Here is a 19,704-nt window from a genome sequence, read left to right on the forward strand (position 1 = left end):
GTCGGAGCCGAGGATCGGCTCCGAACCATCTGTAGAGAATGTAGGCGAGATGGATCCCATACATCTAAAGTTATGGTAAGTACATAACTAAAAGTTTCTTTCTGTCTCTCATTCTACTCCTCTTGAAGGAAAAAAATATATTTTTTGATAAAGATTCTTCTGAGTCAGAATCTGAAAATTTGGGATTGTTCTTCTGAGATTCATTCCCCTATGCAGTATGAATCTGAACCTGAAGATACTATGTCCTCTGGTTCCCCTTAGAAAAAAAACTCAATTTGGAGGAACTGTTCAGAGAATTATGTCACATTTCAGATGGGTGGGCAAGCAAATCTCTGAATCACAAAAGTGATATTAGAGTTTCTTGGATGGTCCTAAGTTCTCTCCTGTCCCTCAAATTCTTGAAGTCTTGAAAGACATCTTTCTGTCTGCTGCTTCCTCTCTAGAGAAACAGCCACCTACACATAGAAAGTCTGACAGGTTTCAAAGTCCCAAAGTCGCATAAATGTTTAAAAATCCATTTTTGAACTCTTCTGTTGTTTCCAGTGATGCTGACAAGCCTTCTAAGCTTCTCTCTTCTTCCGGTGTTTTCCACAGTAATTAAGGATAGTTGAGCTATGGATACATATAGGGAAAAAAATAAATAGAATAGAAAATTTGATAGCATCTAAAACTGGAGGACTCATCTGAACTGTTATCACAGCTAATAAAGCAGTAGTTTATAGCACTGCTGTCAGTATTTTAAGATACTTTTAGCTACTGCATTTTGTGCCCGTGACTAGACATTAATGTTAAAACTGTGCTATTTGAAAATGATGATATAATTAAATTCTTTATAAGATTCACAGTTAAAATCTGGTATACATGTATGTACTGTTGCTTGAGAACGCTGCACTGCCTGAAGGCTACAGACTTAGGAAGACTGCAAATTCTGAACTTTTAATTATTTTTTTTTTAACAGGCATTCCTTTGAAAACTCCTGACTGGTATGTTCCAGGTAAGCACCTCTTAATTTTCGGATTCTGGCACTGCTTTCTGACTTATCATTCTTATTTTCTGTGCAGTTCAGGTTTGGCAGACAGTTTTCCCTAGAGTAGACAATCTGTAAAGATCTCTCTGTACACATCAGCAATGTTCAACTTTTGGTAATATTTATAGTTGCTTGAAAAATGCCTCTGTTTCTTGCACACAATTAATTTTGAATCATGCCTGACAAATCACCAGAGGATGTTCATTTTTTTCCTCAGCTGGTTATTAGTCCATTTTTCTTTTTAATTATCTTTTTCATTCTATTTTTCACATCATATCACTGTTAACAAATGTTAGTAAGTGATCTTGAAGGAAACAAACTCCTGTTTTAAACAACTGATCACTATGTTTGCATTGTTCTGGATCCAAAAGTGAAATTATGTGATCTGATGTCAATTTTTGTTCTTCCTCAACTGATGGGTTCAGATCTGAGCCCTCGGATCTGACTCGGCCACTGCAAAAGCTTGGGGCAACTTTTGAACTCTCGAGCTTCTCCCTTACCCACAATGCACCAACCCCAACTACCTCAGATCTCGTTTGCTGCCTTAGGTGAAAGACGTGGTTTTTGTATCTCAAGCATCTGAATACAAAGTGACTTAGTTTCCTTTATTCTTCATTCAGGTTTTTCAATTTTGAAACTGTAAAGACTTTTCCCTTCTCTGTACTGGTGAACTCTAGATACTAATGTTATTATCTCCGTCTGTCCCTGTCCCTTTATAGTACAATTGCATACTCTTACCACCTTTGTAGCTAGTTCTATTCCTTTCTGTTTTCTCCATTTCCTTATTAACAAAATAATAATAGTAATAATAAGTAGACTTTCTGGTTGTTAGTTTAGAAATAGACTTCTGCTAACATTAATATTTAAGAGTAGTTCCCCTTTTCTCTCAGTATTTTGTGTTTTAAATTTTGTAAGTTGTATCTTGCTGTTTTCATTATGCCTGAAAAAGAAAAAAGCCCAGCGGGTTTTAAAAAATGGGAGAAGTGTGGTCAAGAATTTCTGTTTTTTGACTCACATACTCTTTGTGTTTTCTGCCTGGGTCTGCTTCACTTGCAATTAAATTGTGCTATCTGCCATGCTTGTAACCCAAGAGCATTGGCAGATAGGAAAAATAAGCTCATTTTGAAAGGGCTGTTACCTTCCTCTTTTAGTGAAGCTGTTGCTGGAGTTTCTATAGAAACCCCCTCCCCAAAAAGTTGACTCACGCTTCTTCGGGCACTTCTTCTGCCTCATCATGGTCCTCTGAGAAGTCACTAAAATGAACTTCTTTGGCTCCCAAGGCCTTTTTGGATTCTATGAAGAAGAAGCCAAAACTATCTGATTTGTCTCCTGCCTCGGATCTGAGATCCACTAAACACTCTTCCTTGGATCCGATGGTTTCTTCGGATCTGAATGCTCTGAAGCTAAAAGATTCATCAGATCCGAAGGCCTTTGGTCAGAAATTGGATATGTCTTCTCTACGCAGGGCAAGGTACTCCCCTTTACTAAATCCGATACCTTCAAGAGTACCTTCTCCTATCTTGGAAAGACCTAAACCTCTATTTACTGTATCCTCTCGCTCTTCCTGAAGCTTAACCAAGGCAGATATGGAGAGGGTAGTGAGAAAAATATTCTCTGCGTAGAACCAGCCAGTCTTCCTTTTGGATCTCACCCCATCGGTTCAGGGGGCCCATACGTCTACAACACCACCACTGACCATTCCTCCTCTAACTCCTTTCAAGGTCTTGGAACCCGTGGATCCAAATCATCTGGGCTTTGGATCCTCATATCCTTGGGTCTAAGGCTCACTCTGAGCTCTTCAGGCCAGACAGATCCAGAGAGCTCTCAGAGCCGATACTACCCTGTCGGATCTGAGGTGCTGCAGTCAACTCTGAGGGCTTCGAGCCATCTCTGCACCTCGGAGGCTCAGCTATGATTAGTTCATTTCCCACTTCTGCCTTGAGTGGACTATCCTCGCAGCAGGGGAGTACCAGGGATCAGGGATTTGTTTTTTCAGGATCCAGGTTCCTTTTACTCTCCGGGATGGTCTGCTTTTAGGACTTTGGAGAGAGTTCTGTCTCCCCCTCGACTCAAACTGTGTGTAGTCTTCTGATCCCATATCTTCTGTTTCGCCTCTGCATCTAGAATCTTAACTACCCACTTCACAAGGACAATTGGTACCAAAGCCCCAGGCTTCCCATCAGGGTATCCCCTCTTCTTCTGATACCACCCTGGAATACCCCACCGAGGAGGTCTCTCAGAAGAGGACTTGCAAGAGGAAACATTTAGATTCCCCTGAATCTTATCACAGAAGATACGGATTTTGAGGAAGGCAAAGGGTCCCCATGGTCACCTCCTGATGGTGTCTCATTTAGAGACATCCTTGAAATCCTGAAGCTGAGAGGTGGTTGGAGGCCCAGCAACCCTTTGTCAGAAGAATCTGTACTCCTTGAGGCATTTGGTACTGGCCCATCTACCTCCTGGGTGATTCTACCCACCAACGAGCTCATTGATTTGGTCTCTAGGCAGTCATGGAAAGATCCTGACTCCACTGAGCCCATCCCCAAGAGGCCTGACAAAATAATTACTGCCTCAAATGGTAGACAATTTTGGTCCAAAGGTGTGCCTGTTGATGCCATGGTCATGGCATTGGCCACTAAGAAAGAACTTGCAGAAGAAAGTTCCTCTTTTCACTCCCACAACAAGGAGTCACAGGTGATGGACAGATTCGGGAAGCATGTCTGTGCTTCCTTGACCTTCACCCTGAGGTCTCTGAACTGTTTGGCACATTTCACGAGACTACAGAGGGACCTGGTTAAGGAACTTTCTGACACCCTCTCAGGAACAGTTTTTGAAAAGGTGAAGGCATTCGTCACTTCTCAGTTGGCTATCCTACAGTTGATTTCCAACTCGTCAGTGAGGCTTACTTCCAGTGTAACAGAAGGAACCTCAAGAGCAGCGGGTTCAGGTGTCACCATTAGGAGACACGCCTGGATACACATATAATTTGTGGAGCCCTTCAAGTCTTTGTCAGTGCTCCTTTTGACAGTACATCTCTTTTTGGCTCCAACATTAAAGACATTTTATCCAAGTGTGAGAAAGATGGAAAGACCCTTTCTGCTGTGGGCATACTTCTCTCCACCCCTCAAAGATCCTTTTCAAGGAATCATCAAGAAGGTGGTAAAATGTGGTTCAAGAAATCCCAAGACGCTTTCCAGGACACACGTGGGGGGAAGTCTAACAGTAAACGACACTCTCATGGCAGAGGTGGCCCACAAAACCAAGGGTCCAGAGATTCGTTCTTTGGTAAACCTTTTCAGCACTCCTGAAAGGAGGCCTGATTGTCCCCCCCCCTCTGGAGGCCATTTATCTCTGCACCAGGGAGCCTGGCTAGAGATAAGAGAAACTTGGGTGCAGAGAATCATATCCAGAGATTATATAATACCATTTTCCCTTCTTCCTCCCAACTCAAAAAAAATTCCCTGACATCCCACCCACTCAGGAGGAGCAGGCAGCAATTCAGATCTAAAAGCTGCTAGACAAAAGTGTCATCCAAGATCAGATAGAATCTGGAAATTACTCGAGGTTCTTTTTAGTGCCAAGGAAAATAGAGGATTGGAGACCAATTTTGGATTTTGGCATCTTGAACAATCAGTTCGAAAGAACAAGTTCCAGATGGTCACTGTTCAGTCCATCCTTCCATTTTTGGAAAAGGATGATTGTATGTGCTTGATAGATCTTCAAGATGTGTACTATCATATAAAGATGAACAAATGATCCAGAAGTTTCCTACGCTTCTGGCTGGGAGTCCGTCACTACCAGTTTAGAGTTCTGCCCTTTAGTCTCACCACAGCACCCAGTGTGTTTACCAAGTGCATGGCAGTAGTACCAACCCACTTGAGGCTACAGGGATTCCAGGTGTTTCCATACTTAGATGACCGGATCATTTCCACCCCAACCAGGCGTCAGCTCATTATGGCAAGAAGTTATCCAGATATGTGCCCTACTATGAATAACTATAAACTAAAAAAAATCTCATTCAGAACCAAGTCAAAATCTAGAGTTTATTGAAGCACTGCACAACGCAAAATCGACTACAGCCTTACTTCCCCCACTCCAGAGTTCAAACAATCACATCACAGGTGAAAGACATAATTTGCAGTACCAGAATCTGAGCCAGATTGGTCCTTCAGGCTTTGAGATCAGTGGCAGTAGCAATAACATTAGTTCTGTTACCCAGATTTCACATGATTCTACAGTGGATGCTAGTATTACAGTGGTCAATACTTGATCTTCCCTTATCTGCTTGGATATGAATCACCATTTTATGCAAGAGGGACCTGATATGGTGGAGTCAATCAGATCAAGTTCTACAAGGCCGATTGGACGTTCCCCCTCAGCCCCAGGCCATAGTGACCACGGATGCTTCCCAGCTGGAGTGGGTGGGGCATTACCAGAGAAAGACAATCCAATCCTATGGTCCCCCGAAGAGGCCAGCTTGCATATCAGTGTCCTAGAGTTGAGTGCAGTGCTTTTAGCATTGCAGGCCTTTCACAATGTTCTCCCTTTGAGTACAGTTGTGATACAAACAGACAACATGTCAGTGGTTTGGTACATCATCAAACAAGGAGGAACCAGATTGTACCCCCTATGTCGAGAAGCACTCAGAGTTTGGCAATGGACGATATACTCCAACCACTTTCTTATAGCAACACACATTCTGGAGATGTCCAATGTGCTAGCAGACAAATTGAGCAGGTGCGTTCTTCTACCCCACAAGTCTTCCCTCAGTTTCAATATAGCAGAACTGATTTTGCACAAGTGAGGCCAGCCTTGCTTGCGACATCTTTGCACCCCCTGAACAAGTGAAAGCTATTTTGCCCTAATCTCCCCTCATGGGGAGTCACTTAAGGATGCTCTTTTCCATGATTGGCACCCCGGTCTGCTTTATGCATATCCTCCAATTCCTTTGATTCCAAAGTTCCTATGGAAAGCTGTCAGGTTGAGGAGCAAAGTCATCTGCATTGCACCCTTTTGGCCTTGACAGATTTGGTTCCCCTTCCTGTGGCCTCACTTGGTTCATCAGTCCTGGATTCTGGACCCAGTTCTGAATCTTCTGTCTCACCCAACAGGCATGATGCATCTGGACCTCCCAAATCTCAAGCTGACAGCTTAGTTCTCCATTTCCACTAATAGCCAAACAATCTATGCTCTCATCACCTGCCTGCAAAATTTTGGTATCTGCTGTTAAGCCATCTACCAGGAAGCTTTATACTAGTAAATGGAAAAGATTTGTACACTGGACTCTTCAGAATCAGGTGGACCCCTTTTCTGCCCCTATTCATAGTATCTTGGAGTTCTTGACATTACTGTTTAACCAAAGAGCCAGTTCTTCTACGGTAAGAGTTCATTTGGCAGCAATTTCTAATTTTCATGTTGGTTTTGATGACTCATCCCTCACCTCTCATAAACTTTGCAAGACCTTTCTACAAGGCAAATTTCTTTTAAAACCCCCGTTTCAAAATCCTATTCCTCCTTGGGATCTAAATATGGTACTGCAGGCTCTTATCTATCCAGCCTTTGAGCCTGCACATGACTGTGATCTTAAGTTCCTTTTTTGGAAAGCATTGTTTTTAGTGACAATTACATTTGCAAGAAGAATTTGCAAGCTTCAGGACTTATCTGTGAAACCACCATATCTAATTTTTCATAAGGACAGGGTCACATTGCAAACTAATGCATCCTTTTTGCCCAAAATAGTATCGGACTATAATATTAACCAGTCTATCAGTTTACCAGTTTTCTTTCCAAATTGCACTAACAAGGGTAAATACTTGTTACATCTGTTAGATGTTCACAGGCAACTGAGTTTTTATTTACATAGAACAAAGGACATCAGAACGACTGATCAGTTGATGTAATGTGATCCTATCTCGCCTACATTCTCTACAGATCCTCACCAACAAAAAATCTAAATAAAACCCTGTCAGTAGTACCCTGATAAAAATGGTCTTTAATGAAAAAAATCTATTTTTGAATAAGCAATCATTATCTTGTTCTTAGAAATTATAACATATTTCCTTTCATCGCTTAAAATGTCAAACATATAAGAATCATATTCCATAGTGTCCATAATTACCACCCCACCCCCTTTATCAGGTTTCATAATACAGTATCCCTTCTGCAACAAATTTGTAACTTTTTTTTTCTTTTTCTGTTAAATTACAGTAATCTTTCGTGTTCAAAGGTTTTATCTGCCTGATTTCACGTTCAACTAATTCCTCAAATAATTTCAAAACGGGATGTAGGGGTGGGTTAAAGACACTTTTTCTCCTTAATTCGTTCCTATTAATCTGCTTACCCTTTAAAAATGGCTCAAATTTAATTTACAAAGAAACAATTTCAAATCAATTAAAGTGTCCACAGTTTTTAGGGGCCTAGAGGGTACAAATTGGAAGCCTTTAATAAACAGCCCAAAATAAGTTTCATTAACTTCCATATCTGCGTAATTGTAAATGTTGATGTTACCTAATCTATTTAAAATACCTGAATGGGAGGTACTAATACTTTCTTCCACCTTGTTTGTCCCTACTCCTAGTTCCACTGGTAGTCTCTGTGGTAATTTTGATGCTGATAATTCCTTCCTCATCCTCTTCCTCCCCCTCCTCTTGAGTATTGGTTGTTGAAACCCCAGTTGTTGTCTTGCTTGGTAAGCATCTGTTGCTGTGTTTGTTTCTCCTCAAAGTGGGGTAGTATGAAAGGGGAAACAGGAGCCTCTGTGTCATTAGTAATTTCCTGATTTAATTCACAGTTAACAACTATTCTGTTGTCATCAATCCCATTCACAGATAAACCTCTAGTTGGTGGATAAGCCCTCCCATTCTGGTATTCAAGTAAATCCTTTTGCATTTTCTTAAGTTTCCTGTTAAAAACATTATTACAGTGCATATCAACTTCCTTAAAAACATTCATGTGCTTTGGTTTCTCAACAGAAAATATTAAGTCTGATACAGTTTTATTGTTCAAAGTATTTATTTCGTCATCTAATTTCTCCCTCTTAACATCATATTTACATACCATTAATTTCATCATTTCCACACCAAAGCTGTTAAACAATTGTACAAGCTCTTTACGAAAAACACTGTTGGGTTCAACATTGTTCAGATATTTAACAAAATGAAGCCCCTTTAGGACTCTTCTCACTGAAATACATTGATTTAAACAGTCTATTTCTAACTGCACCACACTAGAATACATATGCACTCTCTTTTATTTGGGTCAGATTATCTTGTTTTTAACATTTTATAGTATGAGCCTGAAATAAAATGAATGTCTAAATTGTTTTTAGTAATTGTTATAAGTGATTTTTAACTAATTACATTGTTGAATTGTTTACTAGGATATGGGTAATGTGGGGGGACATTTGATTGGTTGTTGCTGGCATAAATTTACTGTATTACTTACTATTATTGTGCTGATGAAGTTTGAGAGATACCTAAATGACAGTGCTTAACTTTATTTTTGTATTGTGTTGCATTGTGTTACTTCAACTTTTACAAGTTTGGATTAAAACCAGTTTATACTCTTTTGTTGGTGAATTCTTTGGTTCTTGGACTGTTTTTGGAGTGTTCATACATAACCAGGGAATAATAATTCTTTAGATCAGTCAGGAAAATATAGTGAGATTAGTTATGTATTGTTTTTCTGTAACTGTGTAAACTGTACACCTGTGTTATTTTTAATATTTCCTGTGATGAAACTCTGGTGTTTATTGTAAATAGATATTTAGTATTTTCATGTTATTTCATTAATTATTATTGTAAGAACCTCGGAGTAGCTGGCTTTGGAGCATCTGGTGGAAGTGTCACTACCTTATAGTCTGGGCACAAGGTGGCATAGCTAGTAAATCTGGGCCAGCCTTTCCCAGGTGTGTGTGTTTGTGTGTGTCTGCGGGTGAAATCAAATCTCAGAGTGTGTGTGTCAGCTGCTTGTTGTAGGGACATGAAGCACTGGTTTCACAGAGAGGGTGCTGGAGGATTTGGCTTGGATAATCAGCTAAGGACTCAATCCTACAGCTATGCCAGTGGGGAGTCTTATTGTGGCTCTGGAGAGAGAGCAAGAAAGAATCTAGCCCCTGGACTGAGTGTGTTCCCTGTGTGCTGTTAAGTGAAGTTGTTCTTGATGCAGAAAGCTACATTTAGAAATACTGGGTGTATCCATTTTTTACCAAGTGATCATCCTTCTCCAGTGACAGTGGTGAGGATTCAGGCTGCTTGATTACGACCCAGAGTGGTGATGTCACAACTACTCATTGTTTAAAATGTGTATATAACTCTGTAGATACTATTTCCAGGGCTGCTGCCACTGGTACTGCATAAGGAGTTTTTCCTGGCTGTGTTCTCAGAACTTCCCAGAAAATGTAAAAAAATGAAATTTGGCATTCCCCCCTTGGACAGAGATTAAATTTTTGGACCCTGTGCTGCAGAGGTTATCAAAATTGTGGTGAGAAAGGTAAGATGATTCCATGAATCTCTGAGATTTGTCAGCCCTTCTTCCCTAAATTCTTCAGGGGATTCTCTATTCCCTCATCTAATTTTAACAAGAAAAATTTGAAAAAGTCTCATTAGAATGCCAGTAAGCAGAAGTTTAAAAAGCAGTGATAGGGAGGTTCCAAAAAGAAAGCAGGACCCCACTCCAGAACAAATGACAGTCAAATAAGTCAGAATGACTGTATGAGGGACCTTGTCCCCCTCTCACCCTGGCAGTCCTTTATCCTTTCCATTAAGTCTGAATCTCTATTTCTCGCTATGATAGTAGATTGTTTCAGAGAAATGACTGCTGAATGTCATCCAAATAGGATGCAAATGGTAATGTGAGATCCAAACTCTTCTCTCTCTCTCTCTCTATATATATATATATATATATATATATATATATATATATATCATATGCTATCTCAGGGAGTGATACATGATATTCCTTCCTTCAGTTAGGGGAAAGATTTTACTTTGTAGTGTTTTTACTGACAAAGAAATGTCTTGGAGTCCATTTCTGGATCTTTCTTTCCTTAACCACTTTGTGACAGTGCCCAAGTTCAAAATGCTTTCACTTCACAACCTGCTACCCCTTCTTCGTCTTTTGAGTTTTCTAGTAGCCTTAGATTTAAAAGATGCAGATCATCACACTCCTGTTAATCTAAATTCCAGGAAAGTTTTTGTGTGTGGATCACAGTATAAGTTCTCTGCCGTACCCTTTGGGCTCTCTACTGCTCCCGTGGTATTCACAAAGTATCTTTCTCCTGTGATAGCCTGCTGCAGGATACAGGGTATCCATATTTTCTCCCTATTTAGATGTCTTGCTTATCTTTGCAGAGTATTTTTCAAAGTTCCAGGAATCTCTCTCCTGGATAAGAGATCTCCTGCACAGGCTGGGATTATAAGAGAACATTCAAAAGTCTTTTTTGTCTCCATCTCACGGGATTGTGTTTCTAGGGTGCCTGCTAGGCAACTCAGTTCAAAGAGTTTGTCTTACACAGGAAAAAAAACAGATCTAATTTAGATCTATTCCATTGGTTCTCCACTCTGACTTCTCTCACAGGGAGAGAATATCTCAGGATTCTGGGTCTCATGGCTTTTATGACTCTCATAATACCTCTTGCAACACTCCACATGAGAAGGACTCAGTGGTATCTGAAATCTCTTTGATCCAATCACCCATTCTCTTTTCAAATTCTAGTTCTGGGATTTGTGAAAAGGGAACTCAGTTGATGGAGACATCAGATGTCTCAGAATCCATCCCCCCTTCCTGCTCCAAAACAGTCAGTCATAACAGACAGCTCAGAATTTGCTTGGGGAGTAGTATCAAAGGGTATAAAAGTGCAGCATTTTTCAGACAAGAAAGACAGACTGAAACACATAAACATAAATGTTAACTCATAACTGCTGAGAGCTGTAAATCATCTGTGGTTCCTGGGACATCTTCAAGTGTTTATAGAGGATACCACAGTGGTGTGGAACATAAGCAAGCAAGGAAAAACCTAATCCTACCCCCTATGCAGACTAGCCATGTTAGCATGGTATATAGCTTTATACCCCAATCTCACCTTACAGGCATCTTATATTCTGTCAGAGCAAAACTGCTTGGCAGGCAAGCTGAGCAAACCAAGCCAGATGCTCACAAATGAAAACTGAATTAGGGTGCCCTAAAATATTTGATCCACCTGTGGGGAATTCTTCAGGTAGACCTTTTTGGCTAAACAATCAACTGGCAAAATTCTGTTCCAGGGCTCCCTTCAAAAAGGCCTGGAGAGGACAGATGCCTTTTCTCTACCTTGGATATGAATGTTCTGTATGTTTGTCAACTCTCCACTGATTTACAGGGTACCTCTGAAGATTCAAAAGGACTCCTCAAAAGATCATTGTAGTGTTCCCCTTCTGATACAGGCAGGATTGTTTCTCCCTTCTTTTGAACTTGGCCAGGGGCAATTAGTGCAAGCTTCCTCACAGACTGGATTTACTTGCACAAAATCAAGCATGTTTGATACATTCCACCCCAAAGAACTGCAACTGACTGCCTGGATGATAAGGTCTTGATACCTTTTAGAGAATGAGCAACCTGTAGATCTGCACCCTCATTGGAGAATGAACATTCTTCAGCAGGGTGTTAATCTACAAGTAAAGCCTGCTGATAAATGAGTCCGCCACTTCATGGCAGCATATTAAGTCACTGTGTGTGTGCTTTTGTCTGTGTGTGAGAGTGTATGTGCGCATAAGAGTGACAGTGAGATCAATCAAGCTATTTTACGCTTCCTAAGCAGGGCTCTTGCTGTTTAGCAAGTGTAAGAAATAAATGAAACAGAAAAAACTGTAAGTGTGTAGGAGTGTGTTTATGTTGCTATTTGCTTGTGTGAGTGTATGCGTACTTGTGTGCTTGTGTGTGTGTGTGTGTGTGTGTGTGTGTGTGTGTGTGTGTGTGTGTGTGTGTGTGTGTGTGTGTGTGTGTGTGTCTGTCTGTGTGTGTGTGTGTGTGAGAGAGAGAAGAGTGAGAGTGATCATGTGAGCACTGGCAGCAACAGTAGTTAAGAGGTTTGCTACCACTCAACCTCTTAGCTCGAGATATCTGGATAAAGCCTAAAATAAATCGGGACAAAGGTTCAAACTAGGAACATATTTTAAATATTGCTGTTATAAAAATCACAAATGTGCCTGATTAATAGGATTTGTGTTAGCATATATTTTCTGAAGCATGAGTGTGAGAGGGAGATTGATCAACCACTGGCAGCCACAGCAGTGTTTGCATACCTGTCAACCTCTTAGCTCAAATAATCTGGATAAATCCTAAAATAAAGGGGGAAACAACGGCTCAAAAAATAGGAACAGGTTTTAAATATTGCACTTATAAAATTGCAAAGTTGCTTAAATAACAGGGTTTGTGTTGGAATGAAATTTCTGAAGGAAATAGTCTGAAACTCAAATGTGTCATTATTCAGTGACTTCAACCCCCAACGACTGGCAACAAACTGCACATTTTAGGTGTAAAGGACTAAAGAATAAAGTAAATATCTGGATATTTTTTAAAAATGTTATATTTTGGATGTAAAATGCTTCCTCTAACACTATTTACATATGGCTTCTGCTTGGGATCTGAATTTTATTTTAGAGAAGCTAACCACTGCTCCATGTGAACCAGCTCACCTGGCTGACCTGAGGTTCTTAGCATGGAGTACAGTTTTGTTGATTACTCTGACCTCTGCAAGATGAGGATCTGAACTGCAAATTCTTATGGTGGGTCAACCTTATCTCATCTTTCATCTTTCACAGAGACAAGGTTTCTTTGAGAACTAGTCCTTCTGTGCCTAAAGTGGTATCCAGTCAGTCCAACATTTCATAAATTGCTCAATTCCTACCTTCTCTTAAACCTCACGCCTCCTCCTTCTCTTCCTCCTCTTCCTTCTGGTACTGAATTCACATCTTCCATACCAAATATTTTCATAAGTTTGTTCACAAATTTCCATTCATGTCTATGTAATTTGCTTTTCCATTTTAAGAAGATCCCAATTCCAGTTTTTATATCTCTACTACAGTATTCAGGACTTCAAATACTTTGATTTCCATTTTCTGTAAATTGTTTTTTTTTTTTGCTGTCACCAGAATTAAACTTAACAAGGTCTCACTATGCCCAGGCACTTCAGATCCTGTGTCCCAGCTCAAAATTTCCATAGTTATAACGATTTGCTTACCCTGAAGTCTTCCAACTCATTGTACACCCAGAACATATACTCCCAGTTACCGCTTTCTTCCCCATCACAACTCCAACATTTGCCAACTACCTGAGGAACAATTCTTTGGAGTTTGCTTGGGGCATAAAAATACTTATGCAAAACATAGCATCTGATGTTGGTAATCTTCTTTCCATTCATCACTGATGGGTTTGGTTCCAAGGCCTTGGAACCGAGTCGGCTTATTACTAAGCCCGTGCCAGCCAAAAAAACTCTCGAGCTAAGTCTCTACCCAGAATTCCCTTCTCCCTTTTACCTCAGATCTCGTTTGCCGCATAGCTGTAAAACTGCTTTTCAGCCGAGCTCTCAGCTAAGTGAAATCCTTTTTGATATTTGTGTAAAAATTTTTGGAGAGCTTCATATTTTACCAAACCGTTAGTATTGCTAGTGTCTTTTCTTCGTTCCAACCTTGTTCTTTCCACTCTACCCATTGTTACCATTGGTAAACTTCAAGTATCATTGTTGGTATGGTCTTTTCCCTTACCCTTGTGGTAATTCTTCGATACCATAGCTGATATTGTTTCTCCTGTTTAACCTGTTAACTTTTATCTTTATTCTCTTCATACAGTGTATTGTTATCTTGGTGATTTTCTTGTGATTTTTTGAATGGAGTTGACTCTGTCATTGTTGGATTATACAGTTGGTTGTGGTGTCCATTTCTACCAAGATGTCAGATAAGAAGGGTACTTAAGGCTTTAAGCATTGTACTTCTTGTAAGGGCAAGTTACCTAACAATGATTCGCATGATGACTGTGTATACTGTTTGGGAGTGGCCCACATTTCGGTGCAGCCACCATATGATATTTGTCACAGCTTCAGCCAATGCACTCTTAATGAGCGCAAAAATAAACTCATTCTGAAGGGGGTACTCAAGTCTCCCTTCTCAGAGGCCATTTCTGTGATGGAGGTCTCAACCCCTCCTTCTAAGGATAAAAAAAGATCCCATTCTGTTCCTTCTTCACCATCGGGTGATCAGAGCAAACCTGGGAAATCTAAGGTCCCTAAGTTATCATCGGAGCATAAATCTGCCTCTTCGGCTCCGCCTTCCTTGGCTCTGACCGTCTCAAAACCTTTGATATCGATGTCTGTCTTGACACAAGTCCTGCCTCTGGCACCGATTATAGATCTTACTATGCCTGTTTCAACTTCGGCAGCTGTAGCTTCTTCAACTCAGGGCACATCTTTGACTACTCAATCAGTTTCCATTTTGGAACCGACCGTTTTGGCTCCAAGTACCACTTCGGCACCGAGCATTGTACCGACCTCACTGGATCTGACCCCTTTGCTTCCAGTCTCGAAACTAGAGACTTCAGAGCCAGCAGACCTTGCACCACAGACCCAATACTCCCCCTCCGTAGACCCATTTCTGGGCCAAGCGTACAGCCCATTCCTCGAACGTCTTGACTCTCTGTCTGGAGTATCCACTAGATCCACCAGGAACCTTTTGGAACACAACATTGTGCTTCTTGTGGACCAGCTGTTGGTAGCCAGGGGGATTCCCTCACTTTCTAAAACCCATCCACCTGCAGGACTTGGGTTGTCTCATTCATGGACTCCATTTTACACTCCTCCTTCGACCATCTCAGTAATAAAGCCTTCTTCTCCAACATCGTTCTTGGAACTCATCACCTCGGCACCTACGGTGCATCTCACTCTGGCTCCGTATTTGTCCCTTTGGTCTTCGGTTCCTGCCGAGCTGGTCCTTCCTCAATCTGGGGATTGGGGGCTGGGCGCATCAGCCCGGGGTACGGTGCCGACTTTCTCCTCTGTTCCTTCCTCGGCACCAATGGCTGCATCCACGCTGATCCTGCTTGAGGCTGCATCCATGGGGGCGGGTCAATCAGAGCGGGGTGTGACCCTGGTCCTGAGGTCTTTCTCTGCTCTCGGCTCCCATCCCTCTTCGGGCGGGCCTGCCTTTCACACGATAAAGAGCACTGTTGCTTCTGGCAGAACTCCTTTGATGTTGGAACCCCAGTTTTCACCCCCTGAGCTACAGCTGTCACAGACCACCCCTCCGGGACACCAGGCAGAAAAGCCACAGGACAACCCTGTTCAGGGTGCCCTCTCTTTCGAGTCCTCCTCAGATACCCCCACTGAGGAGCTCCCTCGAAAGAAGACATGCAAGAGGAAGCATGTGGACTCGCCTGAGGAGTCCTTAACGGAAGACATGGATTATGATGATGGTGAAGAGTCCCCACAATCACCTCTTGATGATGTCTCCTCTGAGGAGTCTGTGTTCCTGTAGGCTTTTTGTGCCCGGCCTTCTACCTCTTGGGTGACTCTGCCTGCTGACGAGCTCATCCAGCTTGCCATTCAGTGCGCATGGAAGAACCCTGATTCCATTGCGTCAATCCCCGGAGACCAGACAAAATTCTGTCCCCAACCATGGGGAATCTGCACAGGTCCAAAGGGTTACCAGTTGATGGTATGGTGGTGGCAGTGGCCATGAAAAAGGACTTGGCTGAGGAAAGTCCCACTGACCACCTGCCCAACAGGGAGTCCTGGGCGGTGGACAGACTTGGGGAGTGTGTTTTTGCTTCAGGGACTTTTGCTATATGGTCCCTGAATTATTTGGCACATTTTACGAGGCTCCAGAGGGACTTGATCTCCGAACTGTCTGGGACTCTCTCAAGACAGTCGTCTGATGAGGCCAGGGGCAAAGTGGTCTCACAACCCTGGAATCAGTATTCAACTCGTCCATGAGGTTGCTCTCACACGCAACCAAAGGGGTGGCTAGAGCAGCGGGTTTGGGCATTATGAGGCGTCATGCCTGGATGCGCATCTGTGGCCTCGCTGATCCATTCAAGCCTTCCTTTCTGAATGCTCCCATCGAAGCTTCATCCCTTTTTGGCTCCAAAGTGAAGGACACGCTAGGCAGGTGCGAGCAAGATGGAAAATCCCTATCTGCCATAGGCCTACGGGTTTCCAACCCTCAACATATCTTCTCCAGGAAGCAGAGGAGTGGGAAAATGTGGCATAAGAAATCTCAGGGTCCTTTCTGTGCCGCACGTGATGGTGATAATACTCCCAGAGGCAGAGGAGGTAACAATTCTGGAATTCACCCCTATAGAGGCAGAGAGGGTCCTCACAACCAAGGCTCTAGGGACTCCTTCTCTGAATAGCCTTAACAGCGCTCGTGAGGAGTGGCCTGATTGCTTACCTCTGGAAGCAGTCGGTGGTCATTTCTCTGTGCACCAAGCTGCCTGCAATCTGTCACCACCAATCGTTGGGTGCAGAATATTATCACCAGAGGTTACACCATTCCCATTTTTTGTCAGACAAAATTTCCAAGAAAACTTCCCGACATTCTACCCAGTCAAAGAGAAGAAGCAGCTTCAGAGATTATAAAGCTGTCTCAAAAAAGAGTCATCCAACCAGTCCCACCAGACCAGTGCAGATCCGAATTTTACTCGAGATTCTTTTTGGTGCCAAAAAAGACAGGGGACTGGAGACCCATTTTGGATCTCAGCAGCTTAAACAGGTCTGTCACCCACACCAAATTCCAGATGGTCACCATTCAGTCCATCTTCCCTTTCAAAGAGAAGGCAATTGGATGTGATCTGTAGATCTCCGGAATGCGTATTACTACATCAAGCTGGACAAAAGCTCCAAGAGTCTGCTTTGCTTCCAGCTAGGAGCCAGTCATTACCAATTCCATGCCCTGCCGTTAGGTCGAATGCATGGCAGTGGTAACAGCTTACTTGAGACTAAAAGGATTCCGGGTGTTTCCATATCTAGATGACTGGCTCTTTACCACCCCCACCAAGCATCTTCTGGTAACTGCGCTACAACATGCTCTCTCTCTCTCTGGCAAAACTGTTGGGAATAAGAATACATTGGGAGAAATCAAATCTTATCCCTACACAACAAATAGAGTTCATTGGAGCAGTGTTCAGTACTCAGTCCTATCTGGTATCACTCCCTCTTCACAGACTCCATCAATTGAGGCTTCAAATCAGAGTTATTCTTTCTCAAACATCAGTCTCTGCAAGGGAAGTTCTTCAAGCTGTAGGTTCTATCGCTGCATCAATTCCAATAGTGCCTCTAGCAAAGCTACATATGCGAATCCTGCAATGGCTCCTTCTGTGTCAGTTGGTCCCAAACTGTCATCCCCTGGATTACAAGATACGAATAACCAGCTCCTGCAAGCAGGACCTGCTTTGGTGGATGAGGCCAGATGTAGATCTTTGAAGCTGCCCATTTCAACCCTCCCAGCCCACAGCCATTGTGACCATGGATGCTTCCCTGATTGGGTGTGGAGGACCATTTCCAGGGAAAGACTATCCAAGGCACATGGTCCACCTCAGAGACCCATCTGCATATCAGTGTTCTGGAACTGAAAACCATGCTGTTAGCATCGCAGGCATTCCATTCGGCTCTCCCCTCCGGGACAATTGCAATTCAATCAGACAATATGTCAATGGTCTGGTACATCAACAAGCAAGGAGGAACCAAGTCCTATACCATATGTCGAGTAGCCATGAGAATTTGGCAGTGGGCAATAGCTTCCAACCACTTTGTGATAGCAAGGCATATCCTGGGGAGCTCCAACTTGATTGCGGACAAACTGAGCAGATGCATCCTCATGCCCCACGAGTGGTCCCTCAACCCCGAGGTGGCATCTGTAATTTTCAGCCACTGGGGCCAGCCTTGCTGTGATCTTTTCTCTTCCCCATCAAACACCAAATGCAGCAGCTACTTCGCCCTACTTCCCCTGGAGGGGGAGTCACCGAGAGATGCTCTGATGCACGATTGGCCCACGGGACTTCTCTATGCCTATCCTCCCATTCCTCTGATACCACGTTTTCTAAAGAAACCTCTTTGGTTGAGATGCAAGGTGATCCTCATAGCCCCATTCTGGCCTCAACAAGTTTGGTTCCCCTTTCTTCAGCCTCACCTAGTATACCCGCCATGGATTCTAGACCCTCTACCAGATCTGATCACTCACCCCCATTGGTTGAGTCACCCGAACCTGTCCACTCTCAAGCTGATAGCTTGGTTTCTCCAATTCCACTAGTCATCAGCCAAGCTAATCTCTCCTCACCTGTTCGAGACATCGTTCTGGCCTCTCATAAACCATCCACCAGAAGACTATATCAGGATAAATGGAAAAGGTACTCCATTTGGTCCAAGGATAACATGCTAGACACATATTTGGCTCCATTTACTAAACTGCTTCAATACTTGGCTAAGTTTTTTTTGATAAAGGAGCCTCTGCCTCTGCAGTATGTGTGCAGCTAGCGGCAATTTCCAACTTCCACAGTGGTATAGATGGCACCCCTCTTATCTCTTTATGCCTCTGCAAGGCTTTCCTCAATGGGACCTCTCATCTCAGGTCTCCTCTCAGACAACCCATGGAACCATGGAACCTCACTTTAGTCCTCCAGTCTTTGACTCAAAAGCCCTTTGAGCCTCCTTCTAAGCACGTCCTAAAGTTTTTGTCTTGGAAATCTTTGTTCTTGATAGCCATTACCTCTGCCAGAAGAGTTAAAGACAGAGTGTCACTTCGGATGAACCCATCCTTTCTTCCCAAAGTTGTTTCCGAATTCTCTGTTAACCAGTCCATTGATCTACCAGTGTTTTTTCTGAATTTTGCAAGTAGAGGAGAGTATTGCCTTCACACCTTCGACGTACGTAGACAATTAAGATTTTACCTAGACAGGACCAAACCTATCCATAAATCTGAACAGCTTTTCATCTCCTTTTCGGGACCCAAAATGGGAGAAGCTGTTTCCAAGGTTACATTATCAAGATGGCTAAGGGACTGCATATGTGTCACCTATTCCCTCCATAATGAATCCATGCCAAAAGTTAAAGCCCACTCCACTAGATCTATGGCAACTTCTGTAGCATTCCATTCCAGGGCATCCATGGATGACATCTGTGCAGCAGCTGCTTGGGCTAAGCCTCATACCTTTAGCAGTCATTACAAATTGGACCTGGTCTCCAGAGGGGTAGCTGCCTTCAGCTCAATGGTACTCAGGAATATTCTTCCATAAGGGCCACCCATGGACCTCAAGGTAGCTTGGGATTCTGTCCCATCAGTGATGAATGGAAAGAAGATTAACAACATCAGATAAAGAAGTTATGTCTTACCATAATGTTCCATCTGTGTTGTTCATCTTCTTTCATTCATCACTTCCCACCCTCCTTCCCCCTCCAAAGGTTCCTGGGGGATGCTTTGGGTCTATGTGGTGCACTAGGGTACTTGCGTAGAAGTGGCCTCTGCTTTACTTCCTTTCTTAGCAAACTCGATCTGAGGTAACAGGGAGAAGAGAATTCTGGGTAGAGACATAGCTCGAGAGTTTTTTGGCTGGGGCGAGCTTTCTAATAGGCCGACTCAGTTCCGAGGGCTCAGAACCGAGCCCATCAGTGATGAAAGAAGGAAGATGAACAACACAGATGGAACGTTATGGTAAGA

The 19,704-nt window shown here is 42.7% G+C and overlaps 1 protein-coding gene across 1 annotated transcript in view; it reads left to right on the forward strand.

Moving 5' to 3' along the window:
* LY75 (lymphocyte antigen 75) overlaps positions 1-19,704 on the forward strand; it is a 3,856,564-nt gene that overhangs the window by 1,917,699 nt on the left and 1,919,161 nt on the right. Inside the window, exon 17 of the mRNA XM_044074746.1 lies at positions 959-994. Within this exon, the coding sequence (XP_043930681.1) occupies positions 959-994 (36 nt within the window). The remainder of the gene's footprint in view (positions 1-958; positions 995-19,704) is intronic.

Source organism: Protopterus annectens, chromosome 6.part0 (genome assembly GCF_019279795.1).
Source record: "Protopterus annectens isolate FY-2018-M chromosome 6.part0, PAN1.0, whole genome shotgun sequence".
NCBI lineage: Eukaryota > Metazoa > Chordata > Ceratodontiformes > Protopteridae > Protopterus > Protopterus annectens.